Here is a 23711-nt window from a genome sequence, read left to right as displayed (position 1 = left end):
CACTGCCAGTATTAGAAGGGCAACTCAAAAATCATACCTAACTCTCGGTGCAATAACCGTATTACGTTTACGTTTTGAGGCTAGCATTTAATAGAAAGAGCCTAGCTGTAAGTGTTACTGTCATATAGCAGTTATTAGCCTCAAATGATCTTTCAAAACAAGTGAGATGGAATAATAACAGTCAAGAGTTTAGAGAATTTTCACGTTATTTAAATAATCTCTGTGGCTCTTTTTTTTTTTTTTGAAGCTTCCACTTGAAGACTTGTGCAGTTTAACATCCCAGTCGCTGCCTGCTGCAGAGCCTTCAATAGTACCTGAATCTACAGAAGACATTCTCTTGAAGGGTTTCATTTCCTTAGAAATGGAAGAAGAGAGAATTGAAACTGCACAGCAGGTGAATGGCATTGTTGTTTCTAAGGATGCTTGATTATTTTAAAGATCTCACGACAGGGCTAATGAAAAAGTGTCCTTGTTAAAAGTTCTAAACCTTTGAAGATATAGTTAACATCAGATCTTTCTAGAACATTCTCGATTTTGTGTTAGCTGTGGTTGTTTTGTAAGTGTTTTATTTTTACTTATTTATATTTGCTTATTTATTTAAAATGTTCCATTTATTTTCGAGAGAGAGGGAGAGGGAAAACAAGCAAGGGAGGGGCAGGGAGAGAGGGGGACAGGGGTTCTGAAGTGGGCTCTGCACTGAGAGCAGTGAGCCCGGTGTGGGGCTTTAACTCACAAATTGTGAGATCGTGACCTGAGCCGAAGTCGTATGCTCAACTGACTGAGCCACCCAGATACCTCTGTGAGTGTTTTAAATAAACCTGTTGCCCAGTTGTATTTGTGATACAGATAAAGATATGATATTCCAACTTTGGATGTTGATAGCTCATCATTAAGGTTTTAATGTTTCATGCACTTTTGGCCTCCCCCAGTGTCTGCTTATGTCAGTGGGTCTCCCTAGCACGCATGTGTGTGTGCACATACACGCACGTGCACACACATACACCCCCCCTCTGCTTGTTGCTAGGTAATTTCTTTTTTAAGAACCTAAAGATTCTCTTTAGGTGAACCCCTTACAGTTATTTTTTAAAATTTGCATGTGTAATCAGTCTTCCCCTGATGGCTATTTATTCCTAATCATAAACCTGAATATATAGCAGTTTCTTCCGTCACTTTTTTCCGTCTTCTTTCTGCTGTATAAAAATCAGAGCTGAGGCATTTACCAAGGAAAACAAAAAGCAAGCCTGCTGAATTGCAGATCTAGGAAGTCGAGGCAGTGTGGCAAAGTGAAAAAGAGCTCCACCTCTTGAGTTAGGCCAGCCTGGATCTGAAAGTCACCTTCTCCATCACTTACCATCTTTGTGAGTTTAGGCAAATCACTTATCCTCTGAGGCCTTTAGTTTTCAAATCTGCAAAACAAGGATGATTATATACCTATCTCATGGGATTTTTCTGAAAATTAGATAATGCATACAGTGTTTGGCAGGCACACAGTCAGAGTTCAGTGAATGATAGCTAAGGCACTTGGCAAGCCTAATATCTGGAGAGAATGAAGCATACCCTTGACTTCAGATCCAACTTGAGAATTGTGGAGCATAACCTTGCACCATGTCTGTGAACTTATTTGGACTATTTGGAAAAAAAAAAAAAAATCTGGGCTAAATTTGTACCCGCGTATTTTTCTGTAAATTTTTTGAAAAACTTGTATATTGAGTTATAATTTACACAATATAAAATATATCCATTTTAAGTATATAGTTTGATGAGTTTTGACAAATTTAACTCCCACAATGATCAAGCTATAAAACATTTTTATCCTTCATGCTTGTATAAGGTCAATCTTTAGCTCTTTTTATTTATTTTATTTTATTTTTTAAAGTTTGAGAGAGAGAGAAAGCACAATTGGGGGAGGGGTGGAGAGAGAGGTAGAGAGAGAGAATCCCAAGCAGGCTCTGTCCTGTCATAGAGTGGAGCCTGACGCAGGGCTTGAACTCACAAACCTTGAAATTGTGACCGGAGCCAAAGTTGGATGCTTAATAGACTGTGCCCTCCACCTCTTTTTAATAATAGATATTTTTCACGACTTAGATGGTAGGGCTAGAATCCAAACCCAGGTTTAGCTAATACAGAAGTCCCATGTTGTTAAGTCACTCTGTTATATTATTTCAAAGTTATATTTTTATAATCCTTATTAGATAACATTAATATTAACACTGATCCAAAGCCCTATGTTACCTATTCAAATTTAGCCATGTAGCAAATAGGCATTAGCCTCTTAGGAAAGAATATATATTTTTTATATACTGTACCTTTAACCCTTATCTTTGTTTGACTCTGGATGTGGCCAATGATTTTAATATCCTTTGCTTTGCTAGCATGTAGATATTGCCTATGGAATTAAATGATCATCTCCTGGCTTAAAAATAATTATTAATGTCTGAACCACAAACAGTAAGACTTAGGTAGTGTCTACCCTTTTGACTTGCTGTTTAGCCTGTAGCCACTTTCCATTTTGTCTGTTTTAGTTTTGTTGACAATGTAATACTCTTTATTTTTCTAGTTTTTCTCATGGTTTGCAAAGCTACAAACTCAGATGGATCAGGATGAAGAAACTAAATATAGGTATGTGGCTCTTGAGTTTGTTGGCTAACCTAACTTTAAGTTTTTTTTTTTTTTAACGTTTATTCATTTTTGAGAGATGGAGAGAGACAGAGCATGAGTGGGGGAGGGTCAGAGAGAGAGGGAGACACAGAATCTGAAGCAGGCTCCAGGCTCTCAGCTGTCAGCACAGAGCCCGATATGGGACTGGAACTCACTGACCGTGAGATCATGACCTGAGCCGAAGTCAGGCACTTAACTGAGCCACCCAGGTGTCCCCTAACTTTTAGATCACAGTCATCTGCGGCATTTCATAATCTGTATCTTTAAACGAAATTAAGATACAAAGAAAACTCCAACAGCAACATTTTCTTTAAGAAGAGCTTGAGATAAGTTGTGTGATTTAAACAAATAGTTGTATCATAATTAATAGGTTAGGAGGTGCACACATTGGTTTTTAGAGAACTCTAGGAAGGTTTGAGTTCAAGTGGGAATTTTACAGGAACTCTAAGAGATGTTTATTGCTTTTCTTTCGAAGTAGTGACCCAAGAGATTTTGGGGATGCCCACCTAGATTGGGTGTAACTATGTTGTTCTGTTTGTGTATGTTGATAGCATAGGGGAAATGATGGTGCATAGTGTCGAGCTGATTTGGGGACTGTGGATTGAATAATTGCATTTATTTAACATTTATTAAGTGACTGTTACTGCTAGGTAATGTGTTAGGCTCTTTGATGTGTGATTTCAGTTAATCTTTATAGCAGTTATGTGAAGAAAGGTATTATATTATTCCTATTTTACAAATGTGCAAACTGAAGCCTGAAAATACTAAGTGACTTTCCTAATATGACTCAGTGACTCAGGTCTTCTGATTCCAAGTCCAAAATTCTTTCCATGACATCACACCATCTCTCAAAGACATTAAGTGACCTGAGAGATTGACCTACTTAATACCCCGGGTTGGCCCTAGTGTCCCAGTCTTTGAAAGTTGAGTCGGCGATTTATTGCCTTAAATGTGAAAAGCCAGCTTGTGGCTTTAAGGCTGATTCCTTTTGTTGCTCATTGTTTCAGTGATTTTTTTTCCTCTTAAGTTTTGGAAAAGGTGTTAACATAATTTTTGGCACCTTTCTGAATATAATAAACTTCAGTGAGTAGGTCGACTCTTCTCCTGAGATTCAAGCATTTGGGGAAAAATGAGACTTTGTTGTTTATTGACTCTGCTTATTGGGGGAAAATATTATTGCCAATCCCCTTTTGGTTCTGTTTTCTAGACAGATGAGGGATTACTTGTCTGGGTTTCAGGAGCAGTGTGATGCTATATTGAATGATGTAAACAGTGCTCTTCAGCATCTGGAATCATTGCAGAAACAGTATCTTTTTGTGTCCAATAAGACAGGAACGCTACATGAAGCCTGTGAACAGCTCCTAAAAGAACAGGTAATTTGGAGTAGGGGAGAGGGCTAGTGATTATACTTAACGTTTTATTTTTAAATAGATGGATAGAATTTAATTCTGATCTCTTTAATTTCTCCAAGTATGTATTGAACTCTGCTCTATATGAGGCCTTGTGCTAAGCATGCACGTTATGACATTGCCAGCTTGTTTGTATTCTAAATAAGCTCACATGAATGTGGCAAGGCAAGCCTATGTTTTGAGCTGTTAAGTCTCAGTACAGTTTCAGAATGAAGACGATACGTTAGTTTGCCCCGTCCACTCTTGATTGACACTTTTCAAATAAGCAAAGTGATTATAGTAATGGTGGGGTTTATGAAAAGATGAACTGATCTAGATTGTACTTAAACTCATGATCTAAAGATAGAACATGTAAGTCACTTTATCTGAGTCTTCTCTGTATATTTTGTGTGTTTTTAAAAGGGAATTATTTATTATTTTATAAAAGATATGTAAGTTGCTGTAATAATCATCACTTAATTTGTCCACGATTGCAGAAATCTTTGAGCATTAGTCTAAAATCTTATGTCTAAAATAAACCTGTATGTCTGGTATAAATGTATTCAATGTAATTTTGAGACTGGAGTGTTGATTCTTACGTTCTTATACTGATTTTTTTCTTTTAAAAAATGCAAGTCGGAACTTGTTGATCTGGCAGAAAACATTCAACAAAAGCTTTCCTATTTTAATGAATTGGAAACTATTAACACAGTAAGCATGGTTTTTTTTTTTTTTTTACTTTTTGTAAAGTTAGTGACTTTATTTGTATTTTCCTTTCTGAATATAATCATTAAATTTATAAATTGACTTGAGTGATATTTTAACTTAATAGTTTGCTTGCAGATAGATATCCCTACTTGTACCCCATGTAGGTATCATTACCAGTTCAGATTTTTTCAAATGTGATTTAAACAGTAGTTCCTCTTAAGTTGTATTACTGTTATTAAAATCCCTTTGTCTGTTACCACAAATACAGTATCTTTATTTGTGAGCTGAAAAGATTGTGAGAGGAAGTATTAAATTTTAAATCTTGCTGTGGTTGTGCTACTCTTAGCAATCAAAATATTTTTTAAAATAATCTCCTGTTTAGTTTGGAGTATAGTCCTTATAACGCATGCTTGTATATCAAAGTAATAGTCTCAATTAAGACTGCTGTGTAAATTACATTCCTATGTCTTCCCGGCTCATAAATTAATCATAATTACTACATATAAATGACTAAAAGTATTAAATTAATTATAATTATTATGGTTTACTACAGAGATAGAAAACTAGTAACCAGTTAATAATGGAATGCAAGGGGAAATTGTTCATTGTTAAGCTATCAAGATAAAAAATAGTTGACTGGTTTTACTTATATTTTGCATACACTTCTTTATTTACATTTTCATATTTATATAAAACATGTATGTAAAATAGTTTCATGTCTTAATGTATAGTTTTATATGTTAAGTATTAAACATTATATATATTACTTGTGTTTATGCTATTTGTATATATTTAATCATTAAACGTTTACTTATATTTTGCTTATATATTGTTTTACTTTCATAGTATGACTGCTAAACATAGTATGACTGCTAGTTAATCCTTTAACCTTGAAAAAATCGCCACTATTTGAAAGTAGGAAATTTGTGTATGTTGTACTAGAAAATGAGAAGTCTAGGTACTTGATGTGTTAATATAACATTGTACGATGCAGTAATGTAAATATTTGCAAATTTATGAAGAGCCCCTTAAAGCTCATTAGGAATAAACTAAATTAAATCACTAGTACTTTTTTGTCCTTTCTTTGTTATTACACATGGGCTATATTTGAGGATACTTTGATGATTCTTAAAATGTAAAGACATTAGTATAACTTATAGTCTAAAGGGAAGTATGCTAATTCTAATACATAATTTTCAACTTTTGCCTGAATATTTTTTGTGAATTAAAAAAAAATTTTTTTTTCCTTAAAGAAACTGAATTCTCCTACATTGTCTGTTAATAGTGAAGGATTTATACCTATGCTGGCCAAGTTAGATGACTGTATAACATATATCTCATCTCATGTAAGTCATGATATTTTTGTATTTTTTTTAAAGTATATTTATTTATTTTTGAGAGAGAGTGCAAGTACATGCGTGTGTGTGCCTGCACAAGCAGGAAAGGGGGCAGGGAGAGAGAGGGAGAGAGAGGGTCCCAAACAGGCTCTGAGCTGTCAGCATGGAGCCCGACACAGGACTTGAACTCACGAACTGTGAGATCATGACCTAAGCCAAAATCAAGAGTTGGGTGTTTAACTAACTGAGCTATCCAGGCGCCCCTGTTCCTGTATGTTTTTAAGAAATCTTAACATTCACATTATATTACTTCCTATGTTATAAAGTATTTCTTCTGAAGGGAAACAGGGTATCTGTAATATACTTGAAGAAAAACTGTAGCAAATTCTTAGTCATTGTCAGTAGTGATGTAAAAAAAGTACTTTCAGCTGCTGAGGCAACCTCTGGAACAGAAAGGGATCCTGGCTGACACAGGTATAGCCACCTAAAAGGATGGGTGATTTTTAGGCTTTTGACTTCCTGGTGTTCTAGATACTTCTTTGGAAACAGGAAGTGTTACTTGGGAGGAAATAAAGGAACAGGCCCTTTGATTTCATCACCCTCCTCGTATCCCCCAAGGATTTATAGCTGTACAGGTTTTCCCCACTATCTGAAAGCAGAATGTTCCTATGAAACCTTTTGTAAATCAAAATGTCCTAAAGTGAAGAAGCAGTTACCATTTCATAAAAGTGAAAATCCTCATTGGATTTCTTTTGGTTAACAAAAACGGGTACTATTGTAGGTCTTTTGTAAAAGTGAAGTGACATAAAGTGAACTTTTGGTTGAAGGGGAATTAGGGGAGAAGCCCATATTCGTCTTCGTCAAGCTTACAGTCTATATAAGACCTTTTGAACATCATATATAGCTTTACTTTCAGGACAGGTTTGTTTTCGTAGTTGGCTGGGCCAGTGTTTGTTTCCTCTTTGTAAATCTTTCCCTTTCCTTTATAGCCACATTTTAAAGATTATCCTGTATATTTGCTGAAGTTTAAGCAGTGTCTTTCGAAAGCCTTGCACCTCATGAAGACATACACTGTGAACACACTACAGAACCTCACCAGTCAGTTATTGAAAAGGGTGAGTTAACTGGTGAGGTCGTTCCTTTCTTTTCTTTTTCTTTTCTTATTCATTCATTTACCTTCCATAATCTTAAATGTAAGGTTAGTACTTAGTACCTCTAGAAACTTTTTTTTTTTTAACATTTTGTTAAATAGGACTACGCATCACAGTTTTATTTAGAATAGAAAAAAAATGGCTGTATTATATCTGTTCATCAGAATCTTATTTTCAAAGAATATTTAATAATGTGAGAAGTACTCATTACTATTGGTAAACAATAAGGTTCGAACCATTTGTCACTTAAAACATTTTATCTTCATGAAAATATTGGAAGGAAATACAGCAAAATGATAAAACTAGTTCTGTCTTAGGGGTAGGATTACATATGATGGATACTTTGAGTCTTTTTTTTTTTTTTTACATACGGTAGATAATTTAATTTTCTGTGTTTAACAAATGTATTTTCATTGAGAGCCTTCTCAGTGGTTGGTATTGTACTGGGAACTGTACAATAGTGAGAAGGAACCAGCGAGGTCCCTGCCCTCATGGATAATTCAGAAGAAATAATCAGCGAAGAAGGAAACAAACAAACAAATTACAGGTCATAGTAGATGCTAGGTGGAAAATGAGCAGAGAGTTAGGTTAGAAAATGAAGAGTGCAGCTAGCTAAGATGCTCACTGAACATATAAGAAAATAAAATCATAAAGACTATGCATTTTATGTTTTAAGCTTACTTTTCAAAGCACATGAAATATCTTCTTGAACTTTTAGTTCAAAGCCTCTGATTTTCGGGTTGTGTTTTACTGTCCATATTGTTCGTAGCTGACATGAAGGCCAGACTATATAATTTTTCTGTTTTGTAAGATTTTGAATAAGTTTAGGAAATGAATACCTAATCAGTGCTAGTACCTACAATGTACCAATGCCTTACTGTTGAGCTGCATAACACCTTTATGACTAATCTGCATTTAATGGATGCTCTGAATCTTCGAGAGGTCCAGTGATGTGGCCATTATCCTGCTGTCAGTAAGTGACTGAGTATGAATCTGAATTCAGGTCTGTTTACCACCCAAATTCATGCAGCATAGGGTAAATTTTAGTTATGAAGAGGAAGGAGATGACAGTTCCACCCAAGCATGTCTCATTTGTAGCAATAATACTAATATTTAATCTGTCTTTGAGATTTTTCTCTGTAAGCTTTTGGTTGGTATACAGACCCAGCGGTAGCCATTTAAAATGGTTGGTGTCATATTTTCGGAATGATTATTTGTTGCTAATTATCTTCCTTCCCTGCCCTTCCCCGTGTCTCTAGGATCCTGCATCTGTACCCAATGCAGACAATGCCTTCACATTATTTTATGTGAAATTTCGAGCTGCTGCTCCCAAAGTCAGAGTAAGTCTATTGACGTAAATAGGATATTGCTATGAAGTTTATTTAGCCAGCCCTTTGAGGCTCTGCTGTACGTTAGACCTTTTGCTTATACCAGGAAAATGAATACAAATGGAAAGGTAGGCACTGTCTTTCCACATTACAGTAGCGTACCTTAGAGGTGCCTTAAGAGCACAGAACAGGAGACACTTAGCTCTTCCCGTGATGCTCAGGGAAGGTTTCTAGGTGAAAGTGATATTTGACCGAAAGAAGCACAGATTTATAGCGGGCTTGAGGGGATTGGTAAGGGTGCTTCATGCAGAGAAGACGGCACGTAGAGGGATGGTTGTAGCCACACTTATTTTGGCAGAGCTGCCTGTAACTTGTGACCAGAACACAGGACGTTGGTAACGTGTGATGAGGAAAAAAAGACAGGAAAGATGGTAGAGATCGTTTCACAAGGGGCGTCACGTGTCATGCCAATTCAGGACAAGCGGAGAGCTAGTGGAGTATTTTATTTTTTTCAAGTTTGTTTATTTTGGGAGAGAGCGAGAGAGCACGGGAATGTGTGCAAGTGAGGGGAGGGCAGAGAGAGGGAGAGAGAGAGAACCTCAAGTAGGCTCTGCGCTGTCAGCTCAGAGCATGATTTGCGGCTCAAACCCATGGCCCGTGAGCCGAAGTCAGACGCTTGACCAGCTGAGCCGCCCAGGCCCCCCTGGTGAAGTATTTTAGACAGGAGAATGATTTGGTCAGATTTGCCATTTCTTTAGCTTAAGGATGCTCTTCGAAGACGGATTATGGCGAAGCAAGATTTGAGACAGGGAGGCCTGATCAACAAGGAAGATTTTGCACTAGTCCATGAGAAATAGGGGTTGATTAAGCTGTTGGTAGTATATTCTTGAGGTTGGGAACATGTGCCTTACTTATTCTCCTTAGCACAGTGGCTGGTACTTATGTGCTAAATATTTGCCTTGATGGAGTGATTAGAAATGGAGGGTGTAGAAAGTAGGTCTGTGTGTCAGTATTTACATATTTAATAACATAGCCAAGATACAGTTGACCAGCTGGTACATGTATCTTTTTCCTGTTCCTTGTGAAGATATTAGAAAGAGTAGTCTACTTTTGCTGACTGACTCAATCCCTTTCTTGTTTCCCTCCCAGAGTTAGTTGAAAGGGGTTTTTTGTTTTTTGAAATAAGAGAAACTTGGTCTTATTTATAGAAGATACAGGAGAAGGGTGGTTCATTGTTGGTAAGAAGTTTAGATTGTGCCTGATTGGTTGCTTTTGCTTAGTAGTCGAATACCGGTGGTAAAAATTTGATTAGAAAAGAAATGGTATAGATAGGTGTGATATATAGCTCCATGGGGTAGGTGAATATAAAATGATTTTATAATTCTCAGTGGCCTTTCTGTTTGCCATTTACTAATGGTAACCAATTAATACATGCGATGGAGTCCTGACATACTAGTGACAGAAAGCATAAAATATTTATCTACAAATAACCTTAATGGAAGTACAAGGAGGAAGAAAATGGCAAAACTGGACAGAAAATCATAAAAGACTGAATAAATAGTAAACTTATCTTGTTCCTGGTTCAGGAGACTTAATTTTTTAAATGTCAGTTCCTCCTAATATAATTTATTAGTCAAATGTAATCTTAGCAAAAATTCCAATGGAATATCTTTTTGGATAATGCTAAAATTCATTTGGTAAACTAAATAAGCAAGACTAGACAAGAAAAATTTGAAAAATACGGTGATACTGATTCAAGAATTCATCAGTGGGTCACTGGAATGGAAAATTCTAGAACTTAGTATATAAATTTCTTAAAGAGGAAAGGTTCTAGTTTTCTACATAGTATTGGGAAGATTTGCTAAGTATTTGGGGAAAAAGAAGTCAGGTCTTCATTTTATAACATTACCAAAATACACTATCAGTAAACCAAAGAGTTAAATGTAAAAATAAGCAGAAAAAAAAAAAATAGCAGAAATTACTAGGAAAAAATTATGGAGTAAAAGATTTGTGATATAAAAATTACATTTTCCAGGGGCACCTGGGTGGCTCAATTGGTTAAGTGTCCGACTTTGGCTCAGGTCATGAATGGTTTGTGAGTTAGAGCCCTGTTTCGGGCTCTGTGCTGACAGCTCAGAGCCTGGAGCCTGCTTCAGATTCTGTGTCTCCCTCTCTCTCTGCCCCTCTCCAACTTGTGTTCCGTGTCTCTCTCAACAATAAACATTAAAAAAAATTAAATTTTCTGAATTTTAAACAGCCACAGAAAAACAGAAACTAGAATGTTTCCAACAAATAAGTGTGAGAGGGTTAATATTTTCAATATACTAAGAGTGCTTGTAAGTCAGTAAGAAAGATAAATATCTACTCTAAGTGGCCAGATTACTCAAAGAGAATGCAAACCATTAATAAATATGAGTGCTTGTATAGCCTCCGTGGAAAATACGTGCAGTTTAAGGTTAGCTGACATTTTTTTTTGGTCAAAAAATGGCAGATTAACGTGTCACAGTCAGTGCTTTTGAGGTCAGGCAGACAATTCTGCTGATAGGGATATAAATCAGTTCCTTTCTCAGAAACGTTTTAGGAGAATGGAGCAAAAGCCCCTAAAAGTATCTCTTTTGAGCCAGTTTTGGGCGTCCCCGACTGGGAAGTACTTACTGTTATTGTAGCAGCTTTACCCGGTGGGAGGTGGAAAGTCAAGAGACGGGAGCCAGCTCTCCTGGACTCAGAGGACTCTTGGGCAGCTGGCGCCCAGACCCTCTAGTTTCACTCCTAACCACTGGGCTTTTCTTCTCAGGATACAATGTAGATGTCGAATAGAATGTTGGATTTATGGTACGTTTGCCGTGGGGGCTGTGATCATTGATTGTTTACTAGATACCAGGCACTATCTAAGGCTTTCCATACATTTTCATCTGATTGTTGAGTAGGATGATGTTTTGAAGTGTTAATTTTTTGAAAGCAGATTATAAAGCTGAATATATAATTCTAGTTTTTTTTAAAGAAATATATAGAAACTATATTATACAAAAAACTGAAAGAATATCCTAAAATATTAAATGTGGTTATTTTGTGGTATTATAGGTGATTTTTATATTTCAGCATTTTTGAATTTACAGATTTCCTGACATTAGCCTGTATTTGTTAAAATGAGGAAGTAATTGAAAGTATAACTAAAACAAATGTATTTTTAATATATTTTTATTTTGCAGACTATCATTGAACAAATAGAACAGCGATCTGAAAAAATACCTGAGTGAGTACCTAGAATTTCTTTACTTTCCAAATGACCTTCTTCTTGATGTGCTCTTTTTCCAAGTTTATTATGTCCTTCACATTTTCTGAGCAGTTACCTTGCATGCTGTGTAAACCTTGCAGCACATTACTTATTTGGGGGAATAAGGTTGTAGATGTGTCTTAGTGAGTTTGCAAGGCATCTCTTTTTCCCATAGCAGGATTTTCTTTTCTTTTCTTTTTTTTAAGTTTGTTTATTTATTTTCAGAGGGGGGCGGGCAGAAAGAGAGAGAAGGAGAGAGAGAATCCCAGGCAGGCTCCTCATTGTCAGCACAGAGCCGAATGCGGGGCTTGAACTCATGAACCATGAGATCATGACCTGAGCCGAAGTTGGATGCTTAACCGACTAAGCCACCCAGGCGCACCAAGCAGAATTTGCTTTTAATTTCAATAGATGTAAGATCTTTCTCTACTCTTGGGAGATAAATCTTTCTTTAAAAGTTCTAGCTTTTGAACCACAGTTCATTACGGTTTGTTTTTTCTTTTTATACATAAATATTTGTAGTATTTAATGTGGGCAAATGAGAAGTGACCTTACCGCTTTAGGGGTTTGGAAACCACTTCTGGGATTTAAGATCAGATTTAATTTGCATACCTGAACTCAGAAGTTTGTATGCCAATCCCATCTGCTTTTCATCAGATACCAGCAACTGCTGAATGACATCCATCAGTGTTACCTTGACCAGCGGGAGCTTCTTTTAGGCCCTAGTATCACCTGTACTGTAACAGAGTTAACCAGCCAGAACAACAGAGATCATTGTGCCTTGGTAAGTTTCTCCTAGTTTTGTTTGGTGTTTAAACCTTCCTCTGAGATGTTTTGGTATTCTAGAAGCTACAAGTGGGTAAATAAGTTTTGGTTCCCATATCAACAGACTTAGAGAATTTTTCTTTCAGTTAAGAGAAATCTGGTGTAGTCGTTAGCAGTCAACTTGTCAAAATATTCTCATTTTGATGTATTTTTTGAAGAATGAAGATTCACAAACAAGTATTCCTTTAAAGATGAAGTATCACAGTTTGTGGATTTATACTGACCATTTAGTTTTCACTTTTGCTGCAGAATGCTTTTTTGTTTTGTGACTTTAATTCATACTATAGAAAGATATATAAAGATTCTTTTATTAAATACCCCCTTTTCAACTAGAAAAGTAATTTTCATTGTCAAAAGTTTAGAAGACAAAAGAAAATAAAAATGAGCCATGTTTATGTTCGGCAGTAAATCTTTGGAAACCAACCATTTTCTGTTCTTGCATAACTTTTATGAATATATATGCATAATCACATTGCAAATAAGATACTTGCTTTATTCCTAAGTGCTGGAATCATTGTGTGTCTTTAACTGTAGGTGATGTGTGTTTGTTTCCTGCAGATTCGCAGTGGCTGTGCCTTTATGGTTCACGTGTGCCAGGATGAGCACCAGCTTTACAATGAATTTTTCACAAAACCAACATCAAAATTAGAGTAGGTGGTGCACAAAATCTAACTCTTGGTGTTTTTTTGTTTTGTTTTGTTTTGTTTTTTGTTTTGGAGAGAGAGAGAATGAGAGAGAGTGCACACACGTGTGCATGGGGCAGAGAGAGAGAGCGAGCGAGCGAGAGAATGAGTGAGAATCCCAAGCAGCTTGAATCCCAAGCTCCATGCTGTCAGCTCAGAGCCTGACGTGAGGTCTGATCTCACAAACTGTGAGATCATGACCTGAGCTGAAATCAAGAGTTGGATGCTTCACCAGCTGAGCCACCCAGTCTCCCCTACCTCTTGCTTTTAAGATTTAATTTGCTAATAACCATCATGGCTTATTATATTATATGAATATTTAAAAATTAACTGCAGAGGCACCTGGGTGGCACAGTCGGTTAAGTGTCTGACTTTGGCTCAGGTCATGATCTTTCAGTTCGTGAGTTCACGTCCCACATCGGGCTCTGTGCTGACAGCTCAGAGCCTGGAGCCTCCTTCGGATTTTGTATCTCCCTCTCTCTCTCTGCTCCTCCCCTGCTCACCCCAGTCTCTCTCTCTCTCAAAAATAAGTAAACATTAAAAAAAATTTTTAAAAATGAATAAAATTAACTGCAGAATATTTTAACTTTTGTGGGTGTGTGAACAGAATACTCTTGGGTGGGACAGTGCCTTTTTTGAAAAATAAATGCAATTTAAAGGCCAACATGCCTTTATATTTATAATATATTTATGGAGACATTATGGGACGATAGTAAGAATCCTGTATTGGGAACTAAGTCTTGGCAATCTATATCCCTTTATCTCCACTAAGTATGATAAGTCCTTCTAGTTAAAAAATTCTGTGGTTCTAACCAATGAAAGACACTTAAAAATACATACAGTATTTAATACCTTTTCCTTATTTTTCTGAAAGTGTCTTTCTGCCCGTGTTAGTCACTTTTGGTTTTTTCCTATTGGCGATTTTGACTCTTACAAAGGTTCTAACATTATAACTCTCGTACTGAGGAAGAGACAAATTTATCTCATGGCATTGATTAGGTTGATCATTTCTGATGAAATGCTATGTATAGAAGAGCACTATTGACAATATGGAGAATATAGACAATCAAATGTTTAAAATTGTTAAAAATATACTTGTATGTCCAAAGTACTTTTTAAAAACAATTTTTAATGTTTATTTATTTTTGAGAGAAAGAGAGAGAGAGACAGAATACAAGTGGCAAAGGGGCAGAGAGAGAGGGAGACACAGAATCTGAATCAGGCTCCAGGCTCTGAACTGTCAACACAGAGCCCGACACGGGGCTCAAATTCACAAACCGCGAGATCATGACCTGACCTGAAGTCGGACACTTAACTGACTGAGCCACCCAGGTGCCCCTATGTCCAAAGTACTTTGAGGTTTGTTTATCTAAGTATTCAAGAATTCTTGGGGCGCCTGGGTGGCTCAGTCAGTTAAGCGGCCGACTTTGGCTCAGGTCATGATTTCGCGGTCCGTGAGTTCGAGCCCCGCATCGGGCTCTGTGCTGACAGCTCGGAGCCTGGAGCCTGTTTCAGATTCTGTGTCTCCCTCTCTCTGACCCTCCCCCGTTCATGCTCTGTCTCTCTCTGTCTCAAAAATAAATAAACGTTAAAAAAAAAAAAGAATTCTGAATTCATCTTTCCTAGGGAAAATGTTATATTTGATTCACAAATGATGTAGAATTTAAAAGGATACTTACTGGGAATATTTGTTATTGTGGACAAGGGACATATGTATCAAAGTATTGCTGAAATAAAGTTGTAACAAATTGACATTTGGCTGGGGGCAGCTAATTTGAGTGGCTGCTGAAGACTCCTTATTGATTTGAGCTTTTATTTTTATTTTTATTAAGAAAAAATTTTTTAATGTTTGTTCATTTTTGAGAGACAGAGGGTGAGTGGGGGAGGAGCAGAGAGAGAGGGAGACACAGAATCTGAAACAGGCTCCAGGTTCTGAGCTGTCAGCACAGAGCCCAACGTGGAGCTCGAACTCACAGACCCTGCGTGCATCATGACCTGAGCTGAAGTCGGATGCTCAACCCACTGAGCCCAGGTGCCCCTGATTTGAGCTTTTAAAGCAAAAACAAAACAAAACAAAACAAAACTGCAGTATTATTTTTACCCTTTCACTTCTCATTATGTAATGTTCCTATACACTGTTTTATAGTAGATTTTTATTTTTATTGGCTAGAAGAAATCAATGATGCCATTTATACTGTTAGAAAATCCTGAAAAGCTTATTACTTATAACCATGTTTTATTCTTTCATTGTAGTGAACTTTTGGAGAAACTGTGTGTGTCGTTGTATGATGTCTTCAGGCCCTTGATCATTCATGTTATTCACTTAGAGACTCTATCAGAACTTTGTGGGATCCTTAAAAATGAGGTGCTTGAAGATCATGTACAGAACAATGGTAAATGATAATTTAGAAAATTTCAAAAGTCTTTTTAATTGTATCTGTGGCTCAGTGAATTTGAAAACCCCCTATCTTCTACCCTACTCACCTGTATAAATTTAATATTTTTGTCGCCTGGCTTGATGCCTTGTCCCTTTTTAAATCAAGATGCACCTTACTTTTTGACTAAAGGTACAAATTAAATGGGGAAAGAATTTTAAAATCTGGGAAAAATTAGTAATAAAATAATTACAGTTACCTTTCTTTCTGGTATCTGAAATCAAGAGAGATTTGTTGGTTTTGGATTAGGCGTTTCTAATACATTTTTACCAGAATACATAAAGTCATTGACTATATTGCTCACTCTTGATTTAAAAACAAATTATTTTAGTGTACATACATATGAATAACTTATCTTTTTTGAAATTACAAATAAAAGCAATGCTCTGGAAAGCTCTATTTTAACCATCTGTTACGTTCTTTCATACTGTATTTGATTTGATTGCCATTTTCCTAATGGTACTTAGGTACCTTAAAAAAAAAACAAAAAACCTTCAAGTGGTTATTTTACTGGCAGAAATTACTGTCTTCACTTTGACTTTGCTTAGGAGACACTTAGGTTTGTTATGCTTCCAGAGTTTCTTATTCTACTGCATTTAGTTCATTCTAAGGTGTGTATTTTCTCATATATTAATGCCTCTGAGTCAAATGGAGTATTTATGTTATTGTGTAGTGTTTCCAGCGCCCCACCCCTAGGAAAGCTGTTACTGCATCACTGGTTTGTCTTAACACTCTTGGCATCTTAGGAATGAAGAAATTCTATATGAACTCATATTTCATTTTAAATTTCTACTCAGTTTTCTTTGTAGTAACATGAACAAGTCATTTACTGTCTGTGGGACTTAATTTATTTGTAAAATAGGAATGATACCCCAGCTACTAAGCTGCTCTAGCCCTCTCTCAGGATTAGTCCAAAGCTGTATGAGATAACTTTTAAAAAGCACAAAACACCTTAAAATTCAGATTTTATTATTCATGTTAATAATAGAAATATCACAGAGTCCCAGGAAGAAGGTATAAGGGCAAATTTATTTCCCAGCTTTCAATATGAGGAAATTGAAAGAAATTTATTAAATTTTTCTGAGGTCTTTGAATCATACTGAAATAGAATGCAGCCACAGTCCCCGAGGCAAAAACGGTTCCTGCTATTACTAGGCAATTTAGCAATATTTTCGCTTGTTTAAAGAAAGCATCTTTCCAAATATAAAAAGGATGGATGATTACACTTTTTTATCAGCTGAACAATTGGGAGCATTTGCAGCTGGAGTAAAGCAGATGCTGGAAGACGTACAAGAGCGGCTAGTCTACAGAACCCACATCTACATTCAGACGGACATCACGGGCTACAAACCTGCTCCGGGAGACCTGGCGTATCCTGATAAGTTGGTGATGATGGAGGTAGGGGCCCCTTCCTTGATCTCTCCCTCAGTCCCACATACCTTTTGGATGTTTTGTACGAGTGAAGATAGGATTTTTCTTTTTAATTCTCACTCAAGATGTAAAATCAAGATAAACTTGGCCATAAAATCATAGGAAATAAAATAAAACAAAAATTGAACAGAAATGATCTGTTAGGTTGTTTTACCTTCAGGTTGTATTTTATAATTCACTTCCCTCCCCTTTCTGGGAAATAATGTGTTCTCAAGTTTTAAATTGAATTTGTACTCCTTGTTATTTCTCTCTCTCTTTTTTTTAATAAATGGCACAGAAGAGGGTTGATAATGTAGGAGCTACTGTAGTTGATGGTCACATAACCATCCACATGTCATTCCGTCTCGTAAAAACCCTGGAGGACATGTCCTCAATTACACAGTGTTGATGTCCAGTTTATGGTTTGAAGACTTAGATTTATCTCACTGATCATTTATCTCACTGATTTAGTTGCATATGAATATTTTCTTTCACTGCTGGACAGAGTTTAAATAATGCTGAGGGTATTAGTGCTAAAATAGAATTAGAATCTAGAACCTGTATTATTATTATTAGTTTTTGAGAGAGAGGGAGAGAGGGCCTGTGCACACGAGTGGTAGAGGGGGAGAGAGAAACCCAAGCAGACTCTACTTCCTGCATGGCTCGATCCCCCTACTGCGAGATCATGACCTGAGCTGACATCAAGAGTGAGACGTTCAACTGATTGAGCCACCCAGGGAGCCCAGAATCTAGAACTTTCTTAATGTAGGTTTCAAATATAAGCAAAAAGTAGAGTAATACAATGAACTCTTACATACTCTTACAAACTCTTGTTTCACTTAGACCTCCATTACTCCCCCTCCTCATCATTAGTTATTTTTGAACAAATTCCAAACATTTCATCAGTAAATACTTCAGTAGGTAACTTTAAAAGGTAAGGGCATGTATTACTGTTTGTAGTGAAGTCTTTTTTTCCAGTTTCATTAAAAATAATCAGCATATATCAATGTATAAGCCTAAGGCATATAGCATGATGATTTGATTTACATACATTATAAGATGATTACACAGTAGGTTTAGTTAACATTCATCATCTCATATGGATAGCAATAAAAAGAAATTTCTGTAGGGGCTTCTGTGTGGCTCAGTCGGTTAAGTGTCTAATTCTTGATTTCAGCTCAGGTTGTGAGATCGAGCCTTGCATCAGGCTCTGCGCTGACAGCATAGAGCCTTCTTGGGATTCTTTCTCCCCCCGCCTTCCTTTGCTCGTGTGTCACACTCTGTCTCTCAAAATAAATAAACATTAAAAAAAAAAAACCCAGAAATTTCTCTTTGTGATGAGACCTCTCAGGATCTACCTCTCAACAACTTTCCTGTCTATCATATAGTACTGTTAACTGTAGTTATGTAGTCATGTCATACATCATATTCCTAGTACTTAGTTATCTTGTAGTTGAGAGTTTGTACCTTTTTTGTTTTTATTTTTTAGATTTCACATAAAAGTGAGATCATACAACATTTGTCTTTAACTTATTTCACTTAGCATAATGTCTTCAGGGTCTATCCATGTTGTAAATGGTAGGATTTCCTTTTTTTTTAATGGCTGAATAATATTCCACTGTATATCTATATATCACAACTGCTTTATCAGTTTATCCACTGGTGGACGCTTAGGTTGTTTCCATGTCTTAGCTATTATGAGTCACGCTGTAGTGAACATGGGAGTGCAGATATCCTTTTGGGTTAGTGTTTTCATTTCCTTTGGGTAAATACCCAGAAGTGGAATTGCTGGATCGTAGAGTACTTCTATTTTTAATTTTTTGAAGATCCTCCATACTGTTTTCCATAGTGCCCGCATCAATTTACAATCCTACAAACAGAGCACAAGGGCTCCCTTTTCTCCACATCCTCACCAGCATTTGTTATCTCTTATCTTTTTGATGATGGTCATTCTAACAGGCGTGAGATATTATCTCATTGTGGTTTTAATTTGCATTTCTCTGATGGTTATTGATGTTGCCCATCTTTTCATTTACCTGTTGGCCATTTGTATATCCTCTTTGGAAAAACGTTGATTCGGTTCCTTTGCCCATTTTTAATTGGGTTATTTGGGTTTTTTTTTGCTGTTGAGTTGTAGGAGTTCTTTATATATTTTAGATATTAACTCATTATCAGATTTATGGTTTGCAAATATTTTTTGCCATTCTGTAAGTCATGTTTTCACTTTGTTGTGGTTCCTTTTGCTGCGTAGAAGCTTTTTAGTTTGATATAGTCCCACATGTTTATTTTGGTAAGGGCACTTCTAATTGTAACACAACTGTGATAAAATTATCACGCCTTTATTTTGTAATTAAAAAAATTTTTTTAATGTTTATTTTTTTGAGAGAGAGACAGAGAGCAAGAGAGGGAGGGGCAGAGAGAGAGGGAGACACAGAATCTGAATCAGGTTGCAGGCTCTGAGCTGTCAGTACAGAGCCCAATGTACGGCTGGAACTCACAAACCGTGAGATCATGACCTCAGCTGAAGTCGGATGCTTAACCGGCTGAGCCACCCAGGTACCCCCAATTATCACACCTTTTTAAAAGCAGTATAGTAATGCTTTAGTGTCATTGAATAGTCAGTTGAGCCTAGAATTTTTTCAGATTTACTGTTTTTGTCCCATTTACTTTAGCTTTTTGTGTGGATGTTTTATTACTGAACCGTTTGAAAGTAAATTATAGGTATCATGAGTCTTCATTTCTGAATTCTTCAATTCTTACTCTCTTAAGAATAAAAACACTTTTGGGGTGCCTGCGTGGCTCAATTGTCTTTTGGCTCAGGTCATGATCTCACAGTTTGTGAGATCAAGCCTCAGGTCACGATTTGCACTGACAGCCTGCTTGGGATTCTCTCTCTCCTTTTCTTTCTGCCCCTCCCCTACTCGGTGAGCACGCATGTATATGCTCTCTCTCAAAATAAATAAACATTAAAGAAATGTTAAAAAAAGAAAACATTCTTCACATAATCACATGCCATTTTTACATATACTGTATGTAGTATATTTTCAGATTTCCCCAGTTGTCCTTCAAATGTCTTTCCTAACAAGATCAAAAAATTTAGAGAGTGGGGTCTAGTCAAGGTTACTGTCTCCCCCCACCTGCTTTTTTGTTTTTGTTTTTGTTTTTATGACATTGACTTTTTTGAAGAGACCAAGCTAGTTTTATTGTGGAATGTGCCACATTCTGGATTTGTCTGATTATTTTCCTCATATTTAGATTCAGATTACACTTTTTTCTTTTTCTTTTTTTTTTTTTTGCACGAATACTACAAGGTTGATGTTGTGTACTTCTTTATCATATCAAAGGCACATAATGTCAGCATGTTCCACAATTGGATAATGTCGTAATTGCTGACTTCATTATAAAAGTGCATTACCTCCTTTGTAATTAGTAATGATGAAATGATATTTAGAGATTATGTGAGTTCCCCAGCATCTTTTTTGGTTATTACAACCATTAATGATCTGTGTCTGAACCAGTTATTACGTCGGGAGTAGCAAGACGGCAATTTTCATATCGGCCATTTCTTCTACATATATTAGTTGGCAATCTGCTGTAAAGAATTAATTTCTCAGGGCGCCTGGGTGGCTCAGTCGGTTGAGTGTCCGACTTTGGCTTAGGTCATGATCTCGCAGTCTGTGAGTTCGAGCCCTACGTCGGGCTCTGTGCTGACAGCTTGGAGCCTGGAGTCTGTTTCCGATTCTGTGTCTCCCTCTCTGCCCCTCCCCCACTCATGCTATGTCTCTCTCTCTCTCTCTCTCTGTGTCAAAAATAAAGAAACATTTAAAAAAAATAAAAAAAAATTAATTTCTCTCCTTCCCTTTTTCCTACCCCTGTCCCTTGTACACTAGCGGATTTTTTTTAAAAAGTCATACTATCTATTGTCATTATTTTTTTTAAAGCTCAGAATTGTCCCAAATCTGACTAGTGGAGGCCCCTTGAAATAGCTTCTTTGTCCTTTCAACTTGTCTCCATAATCCTTGAGGACTTTTTTCTTAAACGGTTTTATCGAATTACAGTTTATTAGCCCTACAGTTCACCCATTTTGAGTTTATAATTTAATCATTTTTAATACATTCATGGATAAGTGCATTCGACACCACTAGTCGATTTTAGACCATTTTTATCATCTCAAAAAAGCCCTCTACCCTTTATCCATCACCCTCTTCCCCCAGCCTGAGGCAAACACTAATTTCTGTCTGTAGATTGCTCTGTTCTAGACATTTCATATGAATAGAATTATATAATATATGGTCTTTTGTGATGTCTTGCACCTAGTGTGTTTTCACAGGCTATCCATGTTATGTATTAGTACTTCATGCCTTTTATGGCTGGATAATATTCCATGGTATGTATAGACCACATTTTATTTATCCATTCTTCCGCTGATGGACACGTGGGTTGCTTCTACCTGTTGGGTGTTCTAAGTAATGCTGCTATAAACATTCGTGTGCACATTTTTATGTGGGCATGCATTTCATTTCTCTCCTGTATACCGCTAGGAGTGGAGTTGCTGAGTAGTATAGTAATTCCACGTTTAATCATTTGAAGAATTGCTAGGTTGTTTCCAAAATGGCTGCACCAGTTTGCCTTCCCACGAGCAGTGCATAGGGGTTCTGATTTCTTCACTTACTTGCCAGCTCTTGTTAGTATTTGACTTTTTGATTTCAGCCATCTTGGTGGGTATGAAGTGGTATTTCACTGAGGCTGTGATTTGCATGTTATCCTTGCATCATTTGTTGTCCCAGCATTCTGTCCAGGTGTCCCACCATCATGTGTTGAAAGGCTTTTCTTTCCTATTGGCCCCCTTACTGAGGTCCGTTGCTCATAGATTTTTTTGTTTTATTTCTGAACTCTCAGTTTTATTCCATTGATCTTTATGTCTATTTTTATGTATCATACTGATTTGATTATTTTGTAATAAATTTTGAAATCAGGAAGTATGAATTCTCTTGCTTTCTTCCCTTTTCAGATTGTTTTGACTGTTTTTGGTCCATTGCATTTCTATATGAGTTTTAGAATCAACTTGTCAATTTCTACAAAGAAATCAGCTGGGATTTGGTTAGGCATTGCCTTGTACCTGTCGATTAATTTGAGGACCATTCCCGTATTAACAGTGTTAAGTCTTCTAATTCATGAACATGGGATATTTTGAAATTATTTGGGTCTTTTCAAATTTCTTTCAGTGATATTTTACAGTTTTCAGAGTATAGCTTTTACACTTATTTTGTTAAATTTGTTCCTAAGTATTTTATTCTTTTTGATGCTAATGTAAATGGAATTGTTTTTTTTCTTTTTTCTTTCTGGAGAGAGAGCGAGGGAGAGGCAGAGAGAGATGGAGAGAGAGAATCTTAAGCAGGCTCCACACTCAATGTGGAGCCGACGTGGGGCTCAATCTCATGACCCTGGTATCAGGACATGAGCCGAAATCAAGACTCAGATGCTTAACCAACGGAGCCACCCAGCCTCCCCAGAACTATTTTTTTTTTAAATGTTTATTTTCTTTTTTTGGAGAGAGAGAGTGTGCGTGCAAGTGGAGGAGGGGCAGAGAGAGAGGGAAAGAGGGATCCCAAACAGGCTCCACGCTATCAGCACAGAGCTCAGCGTGGGGCTTGAACTCATAAGATCATGACCTGAGCTGAAATCCAGAGTTGATTAACCAACTGAGCCACCCACGACCCACCAGACCTGTTTTCTTAATTCCATGTTTTGATTGTTCATTGCACGTGTGTAGAAACATATTTCATTTTTATGTATTGATCTTGTATCCTGTAACCTTGTTGGACTAGCTTATTCTAATAGTTTTTTAGTGGATTCCATAGGATTTTCTATATGTGTGTGTAAATATATACATGTATTTATGTACCTAAGATCATGTCGTCGGCAAATAGAGATAGTTTTACTTCTTTTTTTCCAATCTTAATGCCTTTTATGTATTTCCCTTGCCTAATTGCCCTAGCTAGAATGTCCGATACAATGTTGAATTGAAATGGTGAGATGATGGGGCACCTGGGTGGCTCAGTCAGTTAAGTATCTGACTCTTGATTTTGGCTCAGGTCATAATCTCATGGTTTGTGGGATTGAGTCCCGCATCAGACTCTGTGCTGGCAGCACAGAGCCTGCTTGGGATTCTCTCTCTCTCTCTCTCTCTCTCTCTCTCTCTCTCTTTCTGCCCCTCCTCTGCTTGTGTTCACTCTCTATCAAAATAAGTAAATAAGCATTAAAAAAAAAAAGAAATGGTGAGACCATATATCCTTGTCTTATTCCTGATATTCAGGGAAAGCAGCCAGTCTTTTCACCATTTAGTATGATGTTACCTGTGAGTTATTCATACATGCCCTTTATCAGGTTGAGGAAGTTCCCATTTTTTTTTTTTTTTTTTAGAGAGAGAAAGTGCCAGCAGGGGAGGGGCAGAGGGAGAGAGAGAGAGAATTTTAAGTAGGCCCTATACTCAGTGTGAAGCCTGATGGGGGCC

At 36.8% G+C, this 23711-nt stretch overlaps 1 protein-coding gene across 2 annotated transcripts in view; it reads left to right on the top strand.

The window, feature by feature from the left end:
* COG3 (component of oligomeric golgi complex 3) overlaps positions 1–23711 on the top strand; it is a 70245-nt gene that overhangs the window by 8261 nt on the left and 38273 nt on the right. For both annotated transcript variants that reach the window (XM_042973500.1, XM_042973466.1), the window contains exons 2-13: positions 248–394; positions 2558–2619; positions 3866–4031; positions 4683–4757; positions 6008–6100; positions 7081–7206; positions 8502–8582; positions 11780–11823; positions 12502–12628; positions 13228–13319; positions 15606–15745; positions 17025–17185. In XM_042973500.1, the coding sequence (XP_042829434.1) occupies positions 248–394; positions 2558–2619; positions 3866–4031; positions 4683–4757; positions 6008–6100; positions 7081–7206; positions 8502–8582; positions 11780–11823; positions 12502–12628; positions 13228–13319; positions 15606–15745; positions 17025–17185 (1314 nt within the window). The remainder of the gene's footprint in view (positions 1–247; positions 395–2557; positions 2620–3865; positions 4032–4682; positions 4758–6007; positions 6101–7080; positions 7207–8501; positions 8583–11779; positions 11824–12501; positions 12629–13227; positions 13320–15605; positions 15746–17024; positions 17186–23711) is intronic.

The sequence above is a fragment of the Panthera tigris genome, chromosome A1 (assembly GCF_018350195.1).
Source record: "Panthera tigris isolate Pti1 chromosome A1, P.tigris_Pti1_mat1.1, whole genome shotgun sequence".
Classification (NCBI taxonomy): Eukaryota; Metazoa; Chordata; class Mammalia; order Carnivora; family Felidae; genus Panthera; species Panthera tigris.
This window is presented reverse-complemented; position numbering and strand designations above follow the sequence as displayed.